The sequence below is a fragment of the Lagenorhynchus albirostris genome, chromosome 13 (genome assembly GCF_949774975.1).
Source record: "Lagenorhynchus albirostris chromosome 13, mLagAlb1.1, whole genome shotgun sequence".
Lineage (NCBI taxonomy): Eukaryota > Metazoa > Chordata > Mammalia > Artiodactyla > Delphinidae > Lagenorhynchus > Lagenorhynchus albirostris.
This window is the reverse complement of record NC_083107.1, coordinates 43,403,446-43,421,782: the sequence shown is the minus strand read 5'-3', so window position 1 is coordinate 43,421,782 and position 18,337 is coordinate 43,403,446. Positions and strand designations below refer to the sequence as shown.

Below are 18,337 nucleotides of genomic sequence, written 5' to 3'. Positions count from 1 at the left end.
TGCTGAGCCTGTGCTCTGGAGCCCGTGAGCCACAATTACTAAGCCTGTGTGCCACAACTACTGAAGCCTGCGTGCCTAGAGCCCATGCTCCACAACAAGAGAAGCCACTGCAATGAGAAGCCCGTGCACTGCAGTGAAGAGTAGCCCCTGCTCACCGCAACTAGAGAAAGCCCGCACACAGCAGCGAAGACCCAACACAGCCAAAAATAAGTATTAAAAATAAATGAGGATTTCAGTTATGGTGTCCAGATACCCTCAATTAAACCTTATATTGTCCCATCAGTTGTCCTGGATTTTTTTTAACAGACTTTATTTTTTTTAGAGCAGTTTTAGGTTCGCAGCAAAATTGAATGGAAGGTACAGAGATTTCTCATTTACCTCTGTCCTCATACACACACAGCCTCCCTATCAACATTGCCCACCAGAATGGTACATTGGTTACAGTGGATGAACCTGCATTGACATATCATCACCGAAAGCCTATAGCTCACATTAGGGTTCACTGTTGGTGTTGTATATTCTGTGAGTTTTGACGCATGTATAATAACATATACCTACCATTATAGGTCCTACGGAGTTTCATGGCCCTAAAAACCTTCTGTGTGTCTGCCTATTCGTCCCTCTGTCCTAGACCTTTCATTCTGTGATAAAGTGTCATTATAATTTTAGATTTGAAAATATTTTTGATAGAATTATTTAATAGGTTTTTCATTATAGTAAAGCTGCTTTCTTGGTTAATAAATATTTTACAGAGTTATGTAAATTTAATGATTTCTAGAGCCTACTTTTACTTGCAGAGGGGTCCTGATTTGGATGATAAATTACATGGTCTCCATAATTACAATCTGCATTTAAGGGGAGAAAAACTGGTCCCCAGAGAAAAGGGGACTCTCCCTGGTATGTCTGGCCAATCGGGTGTAGAGCAGGACTGAAGTCCAGGTGTTCTGATTTCTGGCATTTTCTACACAAAAGACACAAATCCAGACGGGGAGACAACTCAGATCTCAAAGCTTATCACATCCTTAAGTAGTTTAAAGTTATGAAAGTGGGATTGCTTCTGCATTTCTAATTCAGACGTGAGAAAATTCACTATGTATGTAAATAATGTAGCTGGTGAGGAATAGAACAGACTGAGAGAAGCCCAGATCAACACGCAGGCAGGCAGGTGGGGATCTGCCTGAAGAGGATGGAATAATACGGAGGAAGGTTGGGTTTAAAAGGGAGTACTGTGCTCTTAGAGAAGATTCCATAAATCGTTAAGTCAGTGAGGAAAAACATCTTCAGATGTTTGATGGTATTCTGAGACTGAAATTAGAGTTTCATTTGCATATTTCTGGGACACGGATGCATCTATTTATCCAGCAGAATGAGTCTAGGTTCTGATCAAATACATACTGAACTTGCCTAATATGATAATCAACCGTCCTGTAGTATCACCCACGTATAATTTTATTACAATGTTAGCATCCTAAAGATTGAAGTGATTATTAACTTTTCCATAGCAAATCAGAAGGAAATTGTTTCATAGAGGGTTAGGTTTTCATAAAGACCAATTCCTGTTCTTATATTCACTTTAAGGTGTTGTATTTAATATAGACCCTGCTGTAGAAACACAGTTAGCCTAAGTCAGACAGGAAAGAGCAATCACTCCTTTACAAAATAAATCACAAGGGGTCGGGGGAACAACTAACACACAGAAGGCAGTGGTCAATAACACAGGGTGGTGTGTGGAGTTGATTCTCCACCCCCAGGCACTGTTCAGATGTGTTGCCTTAGGTGCTATCCCGGTGACAGGGTATTAACTTTAGGTGTTTTATTTGTGAATGGTGTGGAGATATGCGTTTATTTTATTCATTTATTTTCGTCAGGCCTCTCTATCCGGAGTGTGTGCTGGAAAGCAGACCGCCTTCTAGCAGGGACCCAGGACAGCGAGATATTTGAAGTGATCGTGCGAGAACGGGACAAGCCAATGCTGATCCTGCAGGGCCACTGTGAGGGGGAGCTCTGGGCTCTGGCCCTGCACCCCAAGAAGCCGCTGGCTGTGACAGGCAGCGATGACCGCTCTGTCAGGTGAGGCCCTAGAAGTGGTGGCTGTAACCTCACTCACCTCCCTGGGATAACAGATTCAGTTTGCCCAAATTTGTTTATTACTTTCAGAGAAGGATAACCCACAGTGCAGAACCTCACAATTTCCAAACAGAATGTTAAGCCATTTTGCTTAACAACAGTTGGCTTCTTGACCTTTTCTTGTTGCTATCTTTCTTTGGCTCCATCTTAAGTCAAAAATATGTTCTTAGAAGTGAAAATTCACTGCTGCTGGTTAGATTGGCCTCCAGGTCTCTTCCAGCTGAAGATGTAAGCTGAGTGCACTCATCTGTGATAAGATCATGTTTCTTCCTGTACCTTCGGTCCTGCTGGAGGCAGCCTGGCAATTTCACAGCTGAGTCACTCATCAGTTTAGTCACAGACTAAACATCACCAAGAGAACTGAAATTCTGATTTTCAAAGTCGTCTTTAGCACGTGAGTCATTAATTCTTTCTTTGCTCAAAATTCCCTGTGAGAATTTACAATGTCTTCAGATCAAAGGAAAGTGCGGGTTCCTAAGAAAATATGCCCATTTTTTTAGGGCCTCAAGTGTTCTCACTATGGATCACCTGTTATTTGAGAACACGACAGTAGTAACATGAGCAAAGTGATTATGCTTCCACTGTTCTTGAGACTGTTGAAAGACTGATTTGAAAGTGTGAGATGAAGACTATTCCACTGATTCCAGTATTTCCGTACTACTGAGCTTTAAGTGTGCTCAGCAATAAGCAGGCCAGAAAGAGAGTCCGTGACAGTGAGAGGAAGAGACTGATTGATATTCAGTTGATGGATTACTGCTTCTGGGTTTGAATAGCTAAAGTGGAGCACTGTATACTAGACTAAAGGTCACTGCTCCCCCCGCCCCGCCCTTATTCTGTATGTTTGTGAATTGAATCCAGTTGCAATGGGTATACTCATTAGAAAAGCATAAATCCAAAGATAAAACCATTTTTGAGTTTCTACTGAGCACTAAAGCCTCATCAATCTAAAAATCAGTGAAAACGATTACAATTTTCTCTTCATGTGACATAAATGTTTATTTGGCTTTTACTTCTCTACACTCACTTCCTCCTCCTCTCTTCCTTTTCCTTCCATTACTCTGAGCCAAACCAATGCCAAGTTATTCAGACACCCAAGAAACTCGATTCATACCCATCCAGATAGAAGGGACTTCAAGGAAGTTTTTGGCTTTTATATTTTAACAACTGTGTTGAGTCTTAGAATTGCAAAGAGCCCTTACTGCCAGAATTTGTATTACTTTCCTTAACCATTAATTTGGCTAAAGTTTTAAATGGCATTTTTACACTGAGTATTGAAATGTAGGAAGGGTATAAGTCATAATTTCTTGATAAAGATTAGCTTAGCGGCTTTATAAGATTAGTGCAGTTTGCTGAGGAGTGATGGTTTCTTCATGCTAGTCAAGCAAAGCTTACATTGCTTAAAATAGTACAAGGCTAAAAGCAGCGTGAGATTATGAATAATGGACAAGGTATTGAAAGCATACCATAAGCTTTAGGCTGAACAGTGCAGGCTGCCTAAGGGATAAACTATTCACGGCGCAGCCCTGCATTGCAAGGCGCATGCCACCATCCCTCCTGAGGGCGGAATGCATTTAGAGAAATTGCACCGCATTTGACTTATTCGTGGTTCTTTATGACAGGACTTAGATTCTCAGACCCCCTCGCAGATACTGTTGTTTGCACGTTAAGAGAAGACTGTCTTCAGAGTAGTAACAGAGAGAGGTCAGATGCCGCAATTGCGTCTCACATGGAAACCCTTATTTGGGTCTTCAGATGTTTAGTTCGTGTTCTCTCAGTTTGAGGTGCCTGGATTAGGTGTTCCAAGGAGCTGCTGAAAATTCTGTGAGTGGCACTTGCACTTGACCTCTGTTTCTCCAGCAGTAGCTGTGCTCATCAGCCAGGGGCACGGCGAAGTATCCCCCGCCGCCCCGGCCCCAGCCAAGAGGGGACCCATCAGCAGTGGGGCGCCCAGGTTGCTCGTGAGGAGTGACAGCATATGACTGTGTACAGCCAACTTTGGAACCATCCTGGGCAGGGGTATCATTCGTTCTTCTCCATCTAAAATACTTCTTGCTCAGGAGGCCAGCAAATGTAATGTGTATTTCAATCTGTATGTGCTTACATAACACAGTTACTAGAATGGAACTCGTATTTTTTTTTTTAAAAAAAGCAATAACAGCATCTAGTAGTACTTCTTATCCTATAAGTGTTATTAACAGCCATTGGTATAAATCCAGAACAATTTTTAATCTCCAAAGTATAACTTTGTGTGAAGTAGTGTTTAAAATTACCTTATTTTATGCATCTCAAAATCTTTGGAAATGTTATCTCATTTTATATTTCTTGCTGGGTATTTCAAATGGTGAGAATCACATAAAGATAGACTAAACACTTTCCCAGATTCCCAGACATGCCAAGAGGAAGGACACTGGTGTGAGGTTACTGCCGTCTTTCTTGTTATTATCGCAGTGGTGAACAGGCCTTTGGCCTTGGGCTGGCTGATGAGTATGAGAAGTTGTTTTGTTTCGTCTTTGACTTTGAACTGTGCTTAGGCTGTGGAGCCTGGCAGACCATGCCTTGATCGCCCGCTGTAACATGGAGGAAGCGGTTCGAAGCGTTGCTTTCAGCCCCGATGGATCTCAGTTGGCCCTGGGCATGAAGGACGGATCTTTCATTGTTCTCCGAGTCAGGCATGTACTGATACTGAAAATGACATTAGACATATTCTTTTGTTAAAATTAATTCTCCTGGTCAGAATGTATGCCAGGACCTTAGGAAAAATGCATTTACTGTTTTGAATAGGAGCACTGTAGATTCACAACCGCCTGTCTATAGTTACAAAGTCCAAACACTCTGAGCGTCCGAAGTTCTTTGGTAACTTGTTTGGCAGCACTGCCTGACCCAGTGAACTGGATGTGCGATTGTTTACAGTCTGTTAATCTCTTAGTAGGGATAGTCATGTATCATCTGATTTGCTGCAAAAATATTAATGTGTTCAAAAGGGGTTGCTGTCTTAACTCCTACTGGGGATGTTATGTAATAGATTGTATGCAAACCTTTCTAAAATCCAATGAATGATAAACTCCCAAGCTTGTCTGGTCCCAGGGGTTTTAGATAAGAGATTATGGGCTTGTAATAAGCCAAGAAAAGAGGAAGAAAGACGAAAGCAGCCTCCCAACAGCACTAAATTTTTAGAGGTAAACTTAAGTCAAGATTTTTCTACCTATAATCACCAATAAAGTGGAACATTTCGTATTTATCAACCTCCTATATTATTTCTACTGGAAAAAAAATTATGACCCACCCTTGTAATTATTTGAAAACATTGGTTATTCTTTTGGATTACACATTTTGTGATTACAGAAAGTAAATGTAGCTGTAGATTAGATACTGCATCTCTCACACACAGCAAGTTCTATGTAGCTCTTGGCATGGTTTATTACACTAAATTCTCATCACCAGCCACACAACTTATTACCAAATGGGTGGGCAGCATTTTCTTTCTTTGCTTAGCGATGTGTGAAAAGATAGCTAATTACCAAATTTTCTTTTTGATGGATTTCCCAAGCTAAAAAACAATCCTCCCACACCTATTTTATGGCATTATAGTAAACTATAATGCTATTAGTAAATGATGCAGCAGGTATGAGAAATTATTATGTGGAAGCAAATATTTGGCATTATTTATGCATTCAGTTCATTTTAGAGTTGATGAAGGCATCATTACTAGTTCAGGGGACCTGCTAGTCATAATCTTGTCTTATAGCTATGGGGGAAAAGCCTCAGTGAGCTTTCAAATAAGAGTAGAAATTCTTACCAGAAACTTATCAGAAAGGATATGGAATATTCCAGTGATTCAATGTAGGCATTATTGACCTTTCATAGTGAAAGTTAAATAATTACATAAAAATTCAACATTAAAAAAGTAGTTTTCCTCTTCTGCTTTTTGGACTTGCTCTTTCTACAATAAGCATCAAGCTTAACAGTCACTGGTTTCTTGTTCTTAAAGTATTAGAAAGATAGTTTATTTTTATGTTAACCTTGATATGTTTTACCTTTCTCTGTGACATATTTTTAAAACAATTTTACAAACCCCAAATTTTAATAAAAAGTTTTAGAGAAAAAGAATACATATAATTGAACATGAAAGCAAAAATGCATTTCATTAAAATTGTTTTGTTTTTTACTTTGGGAGCCCAAAATATTATTTAAAATGTTTAATTTCTCCTACATTGGCCATGAACTAAATAATGTTTTATATCTTTCCATAAAAGTTAATTCTGTAATTCCTGTAGTTTTTCTCTTGCTTTCAAAGTAATTTTTTTCTGTGGCACACAGATTTTAAAACATGACTTGGGGTTCCTATCTCTAGATTTGCTGCTTATCGCTTTGCTTTTCTATTCTTATAGAGATATGACAGAAGTGGTTCATATCAAAGATCGAAAAGAAGTCATTCACGAAATGAAATTTTCTCCAGATGGTTCTTATCTGGCAGTGGGATCCAATGATGGCCCAGTAGATATCTACGCTGTCGCCCAGCGGTATAAGAAAATAGGAGAATGCAACAGGTCTCTCAGTTTCATCACACACATCGACTGGTCTTTGGATAGTAAATACTTGCAAACTAATGACGGTGCCGGAGAACGGCTGTTCTACAAAATGCCATGTAAGTCACAAGGGCAATGAATGTTTGTACAAAGCGCAACTCTGAACCATGGCAGAAAATTTATGAGGATATTCTTAGGACCTCAGGGCAAGGAATGTTTTCTGAAACAAGACCCTCAAACCACAAACTCTCAAAGAACAGATTCATAAATTGGAACACATTAAAATAAAAAATTATTGCACAGCAAAAGAGACCATGATGGGCATAAATACTTGGAATTGTTATAATGGACAAAGGATATACATGAACAATACAAGTTTGAACTGTACCAGTCTACTTCTGTGCAGATTTTTTTAGTTGTAAATACTACAGTACTACATGGTAGGAGGTTGGTTGAATCTGTGGTTGTGGAACCATGGATGCAGAGGGTCAACTCTAAGTTATACGTGGATTTTCGACAGCATGGAGAGTTGGTGGCCCTAGCCCTCAAGTTGTTCGAGGGTCAGCTGTACACCTATAATATATAAAGAATGCCTAAAGATAAGCAAAAGGAAAAAATACTAGGAAAATACTAAAAAAAATACTGAAGATTTGAGGATCACAGTCAACTACTATGATTGCTTTCGTCTCTTTTGTGTCCTTCATAATTGGAAGCCCTTAAACGATTATTTGGTGAAATATGCTCATTGGGATTAAAAAACCCACAAATTTTATTTGTAACCCTCACTATAACTTCTGTATGAGATTTATCTTATTCATCTTATTTATATAATACTCATTTAGTAACATTTAATCTGTGATGTTAAAATGTCATAAATAAAAGATAGATTTCTGTATTACAATCTTTGATTAATGATTTTTTATAATGTAAAAGGAAAAATTTGATATTTAACATGAATCTTGACCGCAAAGAATTATATTTTAATTTTGTATTGAAAAATCAATTTTACCATAAAACAAGGTGTGACATATCTTCAACATTTTTAATAGTCTCTGCCCTATCAATTCATCAGTATACCTTTACTAGGTACATATTTCTTTGTGTCTACTTTCTCTGCTTGACAGTATTTCGTATATATTTTCATATGTGCAAAAATATGGAACACATTTTTGTCGTTTGCAGAAACAAAGTAACACCCTACTCAGTGATATCAAAGATACCAGTGTTATCTTTGCTGGTACACACAGTGCAGATCCAAATATCTTTGTAGAGGTGGGATTTTTCTCTTGTGAATTACTTCCTTGGACTATATTCTTTAAAGCAGGAACACTGGATCCAAGACTATGTTCAGACTATAAACTCTCCGATTCTGTGGTCTTCATAATGGATTTTTATATAATGCTGTGTTACAGTCTAGAATTGCCAATTTGACAGTGCACCAGTAATGTACAAGAGCATCTATTCTCATAGGTTCTTTATTTGAAAATATTTGTTATTTTTGAGGGGGAAAGTATGAGGTAATACACTTAATTGTCTTGATTTTGAATTTTTAAATTGTGCATGACTAAGCATTTTTCCAAGCTTTTCCTTATCCATGGGCTTCCTCCTTTTTGTGCTCCCTGGGGACGTCCCTTACCAGCTGCTGGTGAAAACTGGGTATTGTGCCCCACACATAAGACCATACCTAGAACAATTGTCAGGACTATTTTCCGCAGCTAATTACATTTATTTCATCAAAATTTGGTGGATTTTCATTGTCTAGCACTTTAAAATTTAAATAGAAAATCCATTCAGTTTTTCCACTAATTAATTGAGGCTGACTTCTAAAAAATCACTTCTGTGGTTCCTTGAATTATGAAAAGTAGGAGTTCAGAATAAACTCTTTAAAAACCTGGCAAAATGTTAGTAACTAAATATAATAATATATAATTTAATAATAGTCATTTCATCAATAACACAAATCATAATATCATCTGTATCTAAATAATTAAGGTCAAGTAAATATCAGTAGTTTAAGACATTAGATTTAGTACCATGATCATTTTCTTTCTCCTATTGGAGTTTTGAGCATGTGCTTCCTTTAAACCCTGCTAGAAAAAAAAAAATCACCATTTGGGGAAAGAGATTAGAATTTATAGTTTCCTTGGTTTCTAAACATTTTAAAACAAAGGTTTTAGACCTCTATGAGAAAAATGAATAAAGTAAATTAGGATATGATTTTATTTAAATGTAACATTATATTAAAATTTATTGATTATTTTCAGCTGGGAAGCCTTTAACAAGTAAAGAAGAAATCAAAGGGATTCCCTGGGCCTCCTGGACATGTGTGAACGGCCCAGAAGTGAGTGGGATTTGGCCAAAATACACTGATGTCACTGACATCAACTCAGTGGATGCAAATTACAACAACTCAGTACTGGTGTCTGGAGATGATTTTGGACTGGTTAAATTGTTTAAGTTTCCTTGTCTCAAGAAAGGTAAGGCCAAAAGAAATGTTTCTTTGAATGAAGATTTGATCTAGAATATACATACAGTATAATTAAGGCTTATTTTCTTGATGTCTGTTACTGCAGACTATTCATTTTATCTTTATATTTACTCTAACATTTTTCAATAGAAAGTTTGCTATCTTCTGCTTTTGACATTCTGAAATGTGGTTTTGCAAATTTAAGTCAGCATTTGTTAACAGAGATGTTACTCAACATTTCGTGATTCATAAACTTCATGTTTTAAACAAGTTGTATTCTATTTTATTTATATATATGTAAATATAATAATTTAAATTACATGTTACATTAAAATATTGTAATTAAAATTCTTTTATGTGTTACACCTAATTGTGCTTATACATAGGAAGCAAAGCAAATCCTTATAGACATATTTAAAATAAAATCTGAAAGTGATTGTTGTGGTGATAATACAGTTTGTGGACCCCTTCTGATAGCACTAATTTTGCACACCAGACTTACGTAACTGGTGAAATTTTTTTATTGAAGTATAATTGATATACAATGTTGTGTTAATTTCTGCTGTACAGAAAGTGAATTAGTTATACAAATATATACACTCTTTTTAAAATTCTTTTCCATTATGGTTTATTACAGGATATCAATTATAGTTCCCTGTGCTGTATATTAGGACCTTGTTGTTTATCCGTTCTGTATATTAATAGCTTGCATCTGCTAATCCCAAACTCCCAATCCATTCCTCCCCCAACCCCCTCCCCCTTGGTAACCACAGATCTGTTCTCTGTGTGTGAGTCTGTTTCTGTTTGGTAGATAAGTTCATTTGTGTCATATTTTAGATTCCACATATAAGTGATATCATATGGTATTTGTCTCTTTCTGACTTGCTTCACTTAGTATGATAATCTCTAGTTGCATCCATGTTGCTGCAGATGGCATTATTTCATTCTTTTATATGGCTGAGTAATATTCCATTGTATATATGTACCACATCTTCTTTATCCATTCATCTGTCAATGGACATTTAGGTTGCTACCCTGTCTTGGCTATCATGAATAATGCTGCTGTGAACATTGGGGTGCATGTATCTTTTTGAATTGTAGTTTTGTCTGGATATATGCCCAGGAGTGGGATTGCAGGATCATACGGTAACTCTATTTTTAGTTTTTTGAGGAATCTCCATACTGTTTTCCATAGTAGCTGCACCAACAATGCAGCAGGGTTTCCTTTTTTCCACACCATCTCCAGCATTTGTTATTTGTAGATTTTTTAATGATGGCCATTCTGATCCGTGCGAGGTGGTACCTCATTGTAATTTTGATTCGCATTGCTGTAATAATTAGAAATGTTGAGCATCTTTTCATGTGCCTGGTGGCCATCTGTATGTCTTCTTTGGAAAAATGTCTATTTAGATCTTCCGCCCATTTTTTGATTGGGTTGTTTTGTTATTGTTGAGTTGTATAAGCTGTTTGTATATTTTGGAAGTTAAGCCCTGTTGGTTGCATTATTTGTAAATATTTTCTCCTACTCTGTAGGTTCTTTTCATTTTGTTTATGGTTTCCTTTGCTGTGCAAAAGCTTGTAAGTTTGATAAGGTCCCATTTGTTTATTTTTGCTTTTGGGAGACTGATAACTGGTGAAATTTTTGAGAGAGTTTGATTCAAAACAACCGTTTCTGCCCTTGCATTTTATTATTTTGTTTTATTGTTGTTAAAATCTTGTCACTTCAATTTTTCTGGCACTGTCAGGCTTTGTAGAATGTGACTGAATTAATCATGTAATGACCCTGTCCTCTTCTTCCTTCAAAAGTTTAGGCAAAGCCCATACACAGGCTTTTCTGAGACTCCCTGCCTGCACCCTGAAAATCTGATCAGCAGTAGGGATATGCTGTTGCCTGAAAAACCTTTCACTTGAACAATTTTTAGAATAAGCAAGGAAAGGGATTGAAAATGTCATCAGAAAGTCATTTTCAGCTAACTGGCAGTTTTGAAGCAGTGACAATCATGGTAAAAAATTGAACATAAAATGCATAGCAAAACCACCATCACTTCCACTTGACAAAATGACCATCAGATTAAAATGCTTGAGGCACAGCATTACCTCAACATGCCTAATTCAAACTGTTCTCTTTCTCCATAATGGGTCTTTTGAGTAATAGGGCATGTCTTGTTAAATTGAGTAATGTACTTGCAGAAGTTAAGTTAGGCAACCAGAAGGTATCTGGAAATTCAGGAGTCAGAAGAAATATCATGAGGGTCAGAAGCAATACTATTGGTATCAAGTATCAGGACTTGGGAATTCAGCGAGAGTTGGTATTTCCTATGAGTAATTGAGCCTTGTAGGATAGACTTGGGTCTAGAAAATAGCAATGGAGATGTAGATCTTGGATTAGCTTATTAGGATAGGGGAGGCAGGTAGGGAGGTACAGTGAGTAGTGCTGTTTGTCAAAATGAGATACCCTTATATGTAAAACAACCCTGAGGAGGAAGGCAGCCAGGAGACATCTGAATGAACAAGGAGACACTGACAGCCAGAGCGACAGTATGGTGAGAGCAATAAAACCCACCTCAACAATCTGCATAAGTATCCATGTCCTCATAGCAAACTGACTTGTTCTACTTTTCATGACACATTGTTTATACATCTTGCAATTTGCCTCAGAGTCATTTAGGCTCTTGCAGCCTTTTTGTGCTAAAGCTACTGGTGGAGAAGTTTATAACAGAGTGTTGCTGATGAGAATGGTAACAGTTGGTGGAACTTGTCTCCCTATAACCAAGGTACCAGTGACAAGTATTCCCCCAACTTTTGAACCTGTAAACACCCAAATATTAGCAGGGGCTGATGACTATGAGAAAGTGTGGAGACTGGGTAAACATTATAGTTTTCCATTGTGATTAAATAAAACTCACAAGTTAATTGACACATTTATGATTATGTGTGCATAGTATTCTTTTGCATAATAATTAGACATAAGTGTTCTGCAGTTAATGAAAATGACTACAATTCATATTATTTTTACATAGCTGAACCAATTTGTTTTCCTCATTTCCTTTTGACAGTTTTCAAATCTTAAAATAATTAGGATCAATACTGATAATTTTCCCTGATGTCATTTAGAGTACATCCTGTTTGACCATCACCCTCCAGACACTGACATGAGGTAAAATCCAAAGCCTTGCTCATTGTCATTTGCCATATCTTAACACCCTTGGCATCTACCCACGCTCCTAGGGGAGGCTCAAGGCCGAGGATCTCCATGTTTCACTTGTGTGCTGCCATTTCATTAATCCTTCACACACACACACACACACACACACACACACACACACACACACACACACACACACACACACACAGTCCTTGAACAGCTACCTCCTATGACAAGTGTCCTAGATACTGTAAGACTTGAGTTGCAGAAACCCTAGACCTTGGAGGGGAAAGTGCTGGCCTTCAGTAGAGCTTGGATGAGCTTGATGGAGGAACAGAAAGGTCAGTGTGTCTAGACCATGATGAACGAGGGGAGAGCTGTGCACTCCAAGGCTGGAACGGCATTAGGGGCCAGGCATGAAGGGCCTTGAAGCAACTGCTAGAAATGTGGGTCTTATTCTAAGTGCAGTGGAAAACTGTTGAGGGTTTTAAATGGAAGACTGACATGAGCAATTTAAGTTTTTAAAATACCACTTTGATATTGTGTGGGATGGAATAGGGAAGGGGAGGCTTCAAGTAGAGAGATTATTGCAAGAGCCCAGGTAAAAGATGATGTGACTTGGACAAAGTTGTCAGGAACAGACCTGAAGAGAGGTGGTTGAGATTAGGAAACAGTGTCAAGGTAGAGCTGAAGGTCTTGCTGATGGATTGGGTGTGGGAGTAGAGGGAAAGAGAGGAATTGAGGAAAACTCCTAAGTTTTAGATTTGAGCAATGGGGTGGATGGTAGCACCATCTATAGAGATGGGAAAATGAGAAAGGAAAAGGGTGTGTGTGTGTGTGTGTGTGTGTGTGTGTTTATAGTGGTAACAGAGTAGGAGGGGAAGGGGAAACTCCTAGTTTTTCTGTGGTAAGTTTGAGGCACCTGTTAGACATCCAAGTGGGCATAGCACACAAGCTGTCAGCACTCTTGGGAGACTTCAGGGTTGGAGATGAATGTTTGGCAGCTGAGGGAATATCAACAGTATTTAAAGTCAAGGAGAAAGAATCAATAGAGAGGAGATGAGGGCTGAGCCTTCCTTAGGGTCCAGAGAATAAAGGGGGGCCTTGTAGAGTCACTCAGTGTCCTAAGGAAAACCTTGGAAGAGATGGATGTGGCCTTCATTTTTTCAGTAAATATGTAAGTGCTATTCTAGAGGCTGGAGATATGTCAATGAATAAAACAAGCACAAGTCCCTGGAGCTCTTGTTCTACTGAGGGGACCTAGTCAATAAAAAAGACAATATAAACACATCTGATGGTGAGAAGTGCTATGATGAAAAATAAAGCAAACAATGGGAGTAAAGAGCACTCAGGTCAGGCAGTGTAGTATTGCTGTTTTAAGTAGGATGGTCAAAGCAGGGCTCACTGATAGTTTCATTTGACTAGAAACCTGAAGGAGATAAGAGAAGCAGCTATTCAGAGATGCAGGGAAAGAGCATTCCAGACTAAGGGAACACAAGTGCAAAAGCCTAGAGGCAGAAGAGGGCCTGGCGTGCAAAAAGACCAGTGAGCCTAGAGTAGAGCAAGGAGGGAGAGAGAGGAAGAATTATCAGAGAGATAAGGCCTAAATATTGATGACACTAATGCTTTTGCAGGTTCTACTTCCAGCCTCCCAATGGTGTATGAGCTAGCTATTGCTGTAAAACAAATTCCCCTCCCTCCCAAATTTAGCAGCTTAAATCAATAATAATTTATTTTCTCACAGTTTTGGAGGGTCAGGAATTCAGGAGCAGCTTAGCTGGCTGATTCTAGCTCCAGGTCTCTCATGAAGCTGCAGTCATCTGAAGGCTAGACTGAGGCCAAAGATCCACTTCCAAGATGCTCACTCACCTGGCTCTTGGCTGGAGGCCTCAGTTCCTTGCCATGTGAGCCTCTCCATAGGCTGCTTGAGTGTCCTTATCACATGGTACCTAGAGATCCAAGAAAGAGCAAGGAGCATCTGCACTGCCTTTTATAACCTCCTCTTGGATGTCACATACCTTCATTTTTGGCATACTGTGTTTTGATTTGTATCAAATAATTTGTAGACATATTTTTTCCAGCTTTACTGAGATAAAATTGACAAATAATACTGTGTAAGTTTAAAGTATACAACATGGTGATTTCATATATGTGTATATGTTGTGAAATGATTACTACTTTAAAGTTAGTTAACATATCCATCACCTTAGTTAGTTATCCTGTGTGTGTGTGTGTGTGTGTGTGTAGTGAGAACATTTAAGATCTACTCTCTTGGCAACTTTCAAATATACGGTATTATTAACTACAGTCACCATAGGGTACATTAGATCCCCAGAACTTATTCATCTTATAACTGAAAGTGTATCTTTGACCAGCATCTCCCCATTTCCCCCTAGGTCCCTGATAACTGCAAATCTACCATGTGCTTTTATGAGTTTAACTTTTTAAAAAAATTGTGGACATTTTTTAAACAGTTCCAAAGAGATGGGTTAAATCATCTCTGAGGAGGGTCTAAAGGTCAGGGCAGCAAAGAATAGCCCAACAAGATCTATAGAGATATGGGAAGAATATATATTTACTTCATAATTATTGAATTATCATCAGCCAGCATTTACAGTTGACCGGAGTTGCAATCTGTTTGACTTTATTAAATTACCAAAACTGATTTAGGAAACTCTTTGAAATGGGCATGGTTGCTTTTGAGACTCAAGTCCTTCCTTTCCCCTTCTGTGGCAGCATTCCCCCTGTCTTTTTATAATAAAACCTCACCTGGTCAGAACACGCCCTCAGGGAAGGGACATGTGGCAGTCATTTTCGCGTACATATAAATTTAAATCATTACCTCTCCAGTGGGTATTTAAATTTTAAACATGTGATACTTGAAGAGATGGCCTTTTCCCCCATTAAAGAGATTTCACTTAGAGGGGCTGTAATAGGTAGAAGTATTTCTGAAGGAGGGATGGTGTGCTTGTTGGCCCCAGAAATCTCTCACAGTCTTTGGGGTCCTAGGTCTCCACATGAGAAGATGGATCTTGCTTATTTCCATGAGGGCCTTTATGCTTCTATCTACTCACCATACACTGGAGACTTTGCTGCAGTTATTCAACCACAAATAGAAGTTCACATAGCTTTTCTGTTGCATTCACTACCTGGGGATGGTGTTTACTGAGTAAAGCGATCAATTTAAGAGAAAAAAAATTCATTCTCCCAACTCTACATCTACATGACCCCAAACAACAATTTTACTCCCCCCACCCCGCCGCAGAAGTATTTTCCATTTCCCAGTTAAAGGATTGCCTGTTGCATCTTGTACTTAAATAAGAATGTGTAAGATATTCATTCTTTAGCATTTATTTACAGAATCAGTGAAGCAGTGGGTGTTATTTGGAACAGGTTCAGATGTGTCTTTAGACACAGGGCTTAAATTTTAAGACCCAGTTTTAGCTTAATCCATACTGGAATGATTGAGATAGCTTTTGGAGCCTTTGATTGTTTGTTATTATATATAAGATTGAAATTATATTTTCTAATATACTTAAATCTTTTACTTTTCAACATGAATAGAACGTAATTTTTTAACCAACGGATTCTATTTTTTGCACAACTAATCTTCTCCTCAAAAATATCTTTTCAGGAGCCAAATTTAGAAAGTATGTGGGTCATTCTGCACATGTCACAAACGTCCGCTGGTCTCATGACTTTCAGTGGGTATTAAGCACAGGAGGGGCTGACCACTCGGTTTTCCAGTGGAGATTTATTCCAGAAGGTGTCAGCAATGGCCTGCTGGAAACAGCACCCCAGGGTAAAACCAGTAATAATTTTTCAACGTCTATTTATTTTTCAATAAAAATATCAAAGAATGGTCTAACATCTCTTCTGAAGGTAAAGAGTTAAAGCTGTTTTGAAAAATTCGTTCCTACAGTAAATTTAACATTAAAAAAAAAGAACAGAAAAAGCTTTTGAGATATGGGCCACTTGAGTATGGGTCAGTTGGATAATCTCCTTCAAAGGATTTTGCTTATACCAAATGCAAGTTGAAGGTCTAAGGTTTACATGAAGAATTAACTTTTGAGAATAACACGAACAGATACATCTCAGCCTCCTTAGACTATTCTAACAGGTGGTGGGTCTGCTGGGTCAGGTGACAAGGTAACATTTGGAATAGAAGTTACCTCCTGAACGGCATTCAGAGAACGGTCCACAATCAGGGCCACTGTGTTCCAGTTCAATGGATGTGTATAGTCCTTTAATTTACTGTGATGTTGGCAGGAATGATCATGTAATATGTGAGGAGATGTTCTTATTGGGAGGGGTTCTGCAGCCATTTTGACCATGGCAATTACCAGCATGGGTGGGCATGTTAACAGGCTAATGAGGATCTTTACTGAACTGAGTGGTTGGATTTCTTTCTGTCCCAGCCTTCTCCTTGGGAAAACCTAGCCCCCTGCCCGCCCCCTTTTTTCCCCTTTCAAAGCAAGATTTAAAACCCAAAGATCTGTTATCTAATAGAAGTGTGGAAATAGTGGGGGGAGTTATCCTAGTCTGGTAATACTCCTGAAAAGGGGGTTAGAGGTATGGTGAACTTAACGAAAAGATGAAAAAAAAAAGATGTTTTAAGAATCTACAACAAATGAAAACTATGGTGTAGTTATTTTTATTGACCTCAATAGGAGAGAAAAAAATTTTAAAATGAAAGTTTTAGCCATTTAAAGTCTCAGAATTTCTGCTTGTGTCTCACGGGGTGTTTCTGCAGAAGGTGGCTCCGATTCCTATAGTGAAGAATCTGATTCGGATTTATCTGACGTGCCGGAGTTGGATTCTGATATTGAGCAAGAAACTCAAATCAATTATGATCGCCAGGTCAGTAAACAGGGAGCCTCATGACAAATGCCTTTTAACCCCGAATCTTGATCTCATTGAATTTGGACATTGCACTAAAATTGGTTAATGCTTAGGCAGAAGAAAATCAAGAAAAGAATTAGGGAAATTGCCTACTTCTTATCTTTAAGTACAGATTTGAAATAAGGCATTTACTGGATCATATCAGTAAAAAATTGTTAAGTAGAGGTAGTAGCAAATTTTCAAAACGGAACCCATGACAGTTTGGGTTTTCTGCCTTCCTAGCAGCTAAAACTTTAAAATATTTTTTACAGAAAAACGTGCAAGTAAGTTACAAGATTTTTCATTTTCTTAGCAGATCATTAAAGCATGTGTTTTCTTTATAGAATAGGTATCCCTGGAGGCATGGTAGTTTGCAAATGAGCTGTTGTCCTGATTCCTCTCTTAACTTATGGAGACCGTTATCCATTTAATTAAAGTAAAAGCCCAAATACAATGCACATTATCCTTCCAGTCAGAAATCATCTTTAGTAGAAAAGTTGGACAATTACAACCAAATTTTTTGAAAATAAACACTTAATTTTAGCACTAAATTGTGTGTATTAAAGGGCGTAATCCTTCATTGGAATCTGGACAGGTATCACCTTCTTAATGGTGATAACCCTAGGGATTCTGTTTTCTTCCTAGTCATTTAACAGAGGTATGTGAAGCAGATTCCATACGTGAACATGGAGTGAATAAGATTTCAGACACAGCAACCGTCAGTGTTGCCCCATGGAAACTTACCACATAGGCCTGTGGCAGCTGCCATGTATCAAGTGTCTCTATGGGGCCACATCCTGTGCTTTACATACACCGAATTCAACCCAACAGTAACCCCTGAGAGGCTGAGTACTTTGCCCACATCCACATTGCCTGTAGTGGGTATGGGCTTCTCTCCAAAGTGCACATTGTGCGTGCTACTTGGCTTTGCCTCTACATAAGCTCTGAATGTACAACTTTTCAGATGATGACTTTTTTTCCCCAACCCATAATTGTCACTCACTGATTCAATATTTGAAAAATTAGGTTAGTACAGAAGTAGTCCAACTGATGGTTTAGGTTAACTTCAAGACTAAATCGGTTTGACTGTGTATTGTATTATGCTATAAAACTGCTAAAGATAAAGATTTGAAAGGAAATTATTAATATCATGCAAATATTACACCCTAATATCAAGGGGAAATGGAATTT

General features: G+C 38.2%; 1 protein-coding gene across 2 annotated transcripts in view; it reads left to right on the top strand.

Moving 5' to 3' along the window:
- Window positions 1-18,337, top strand: part of EML6 (EMAP like 6) — a 315,311-nt gene that overhangs the window by 184,453 nt on the left and 112,521 nt on the right. For both annotated transcript variants that reach the window (XM_060170079.1, XM_060170080.1), the window contains exons 7-12: window positions 1,869-2,070; window positions 4,659-4,796; window positions 6,516-6,772; window positions 8,918-9,130; window positions 15,900-16,067; window positions 17,019-17,125. In XM_060170079.1, the coding sequence (XP_060026062.1) occupies window positions 1,869-2,070; window positions 4,659-4,796; window positions 6,516-6,772; window positions 8,918-9,130; window positions 15,900-16,067; window positions 17,019-17,125 (1,085 nt within the window). The remainder of the gene's footprint in view (window positions 1-1,868; window positions 2,071-4,658; window positions 4,797-6,515; window positions 6,773-8,917; window positions 9,131-15,899; window positions 16,068-17,018; window positions 17,126-18,337) is intronic.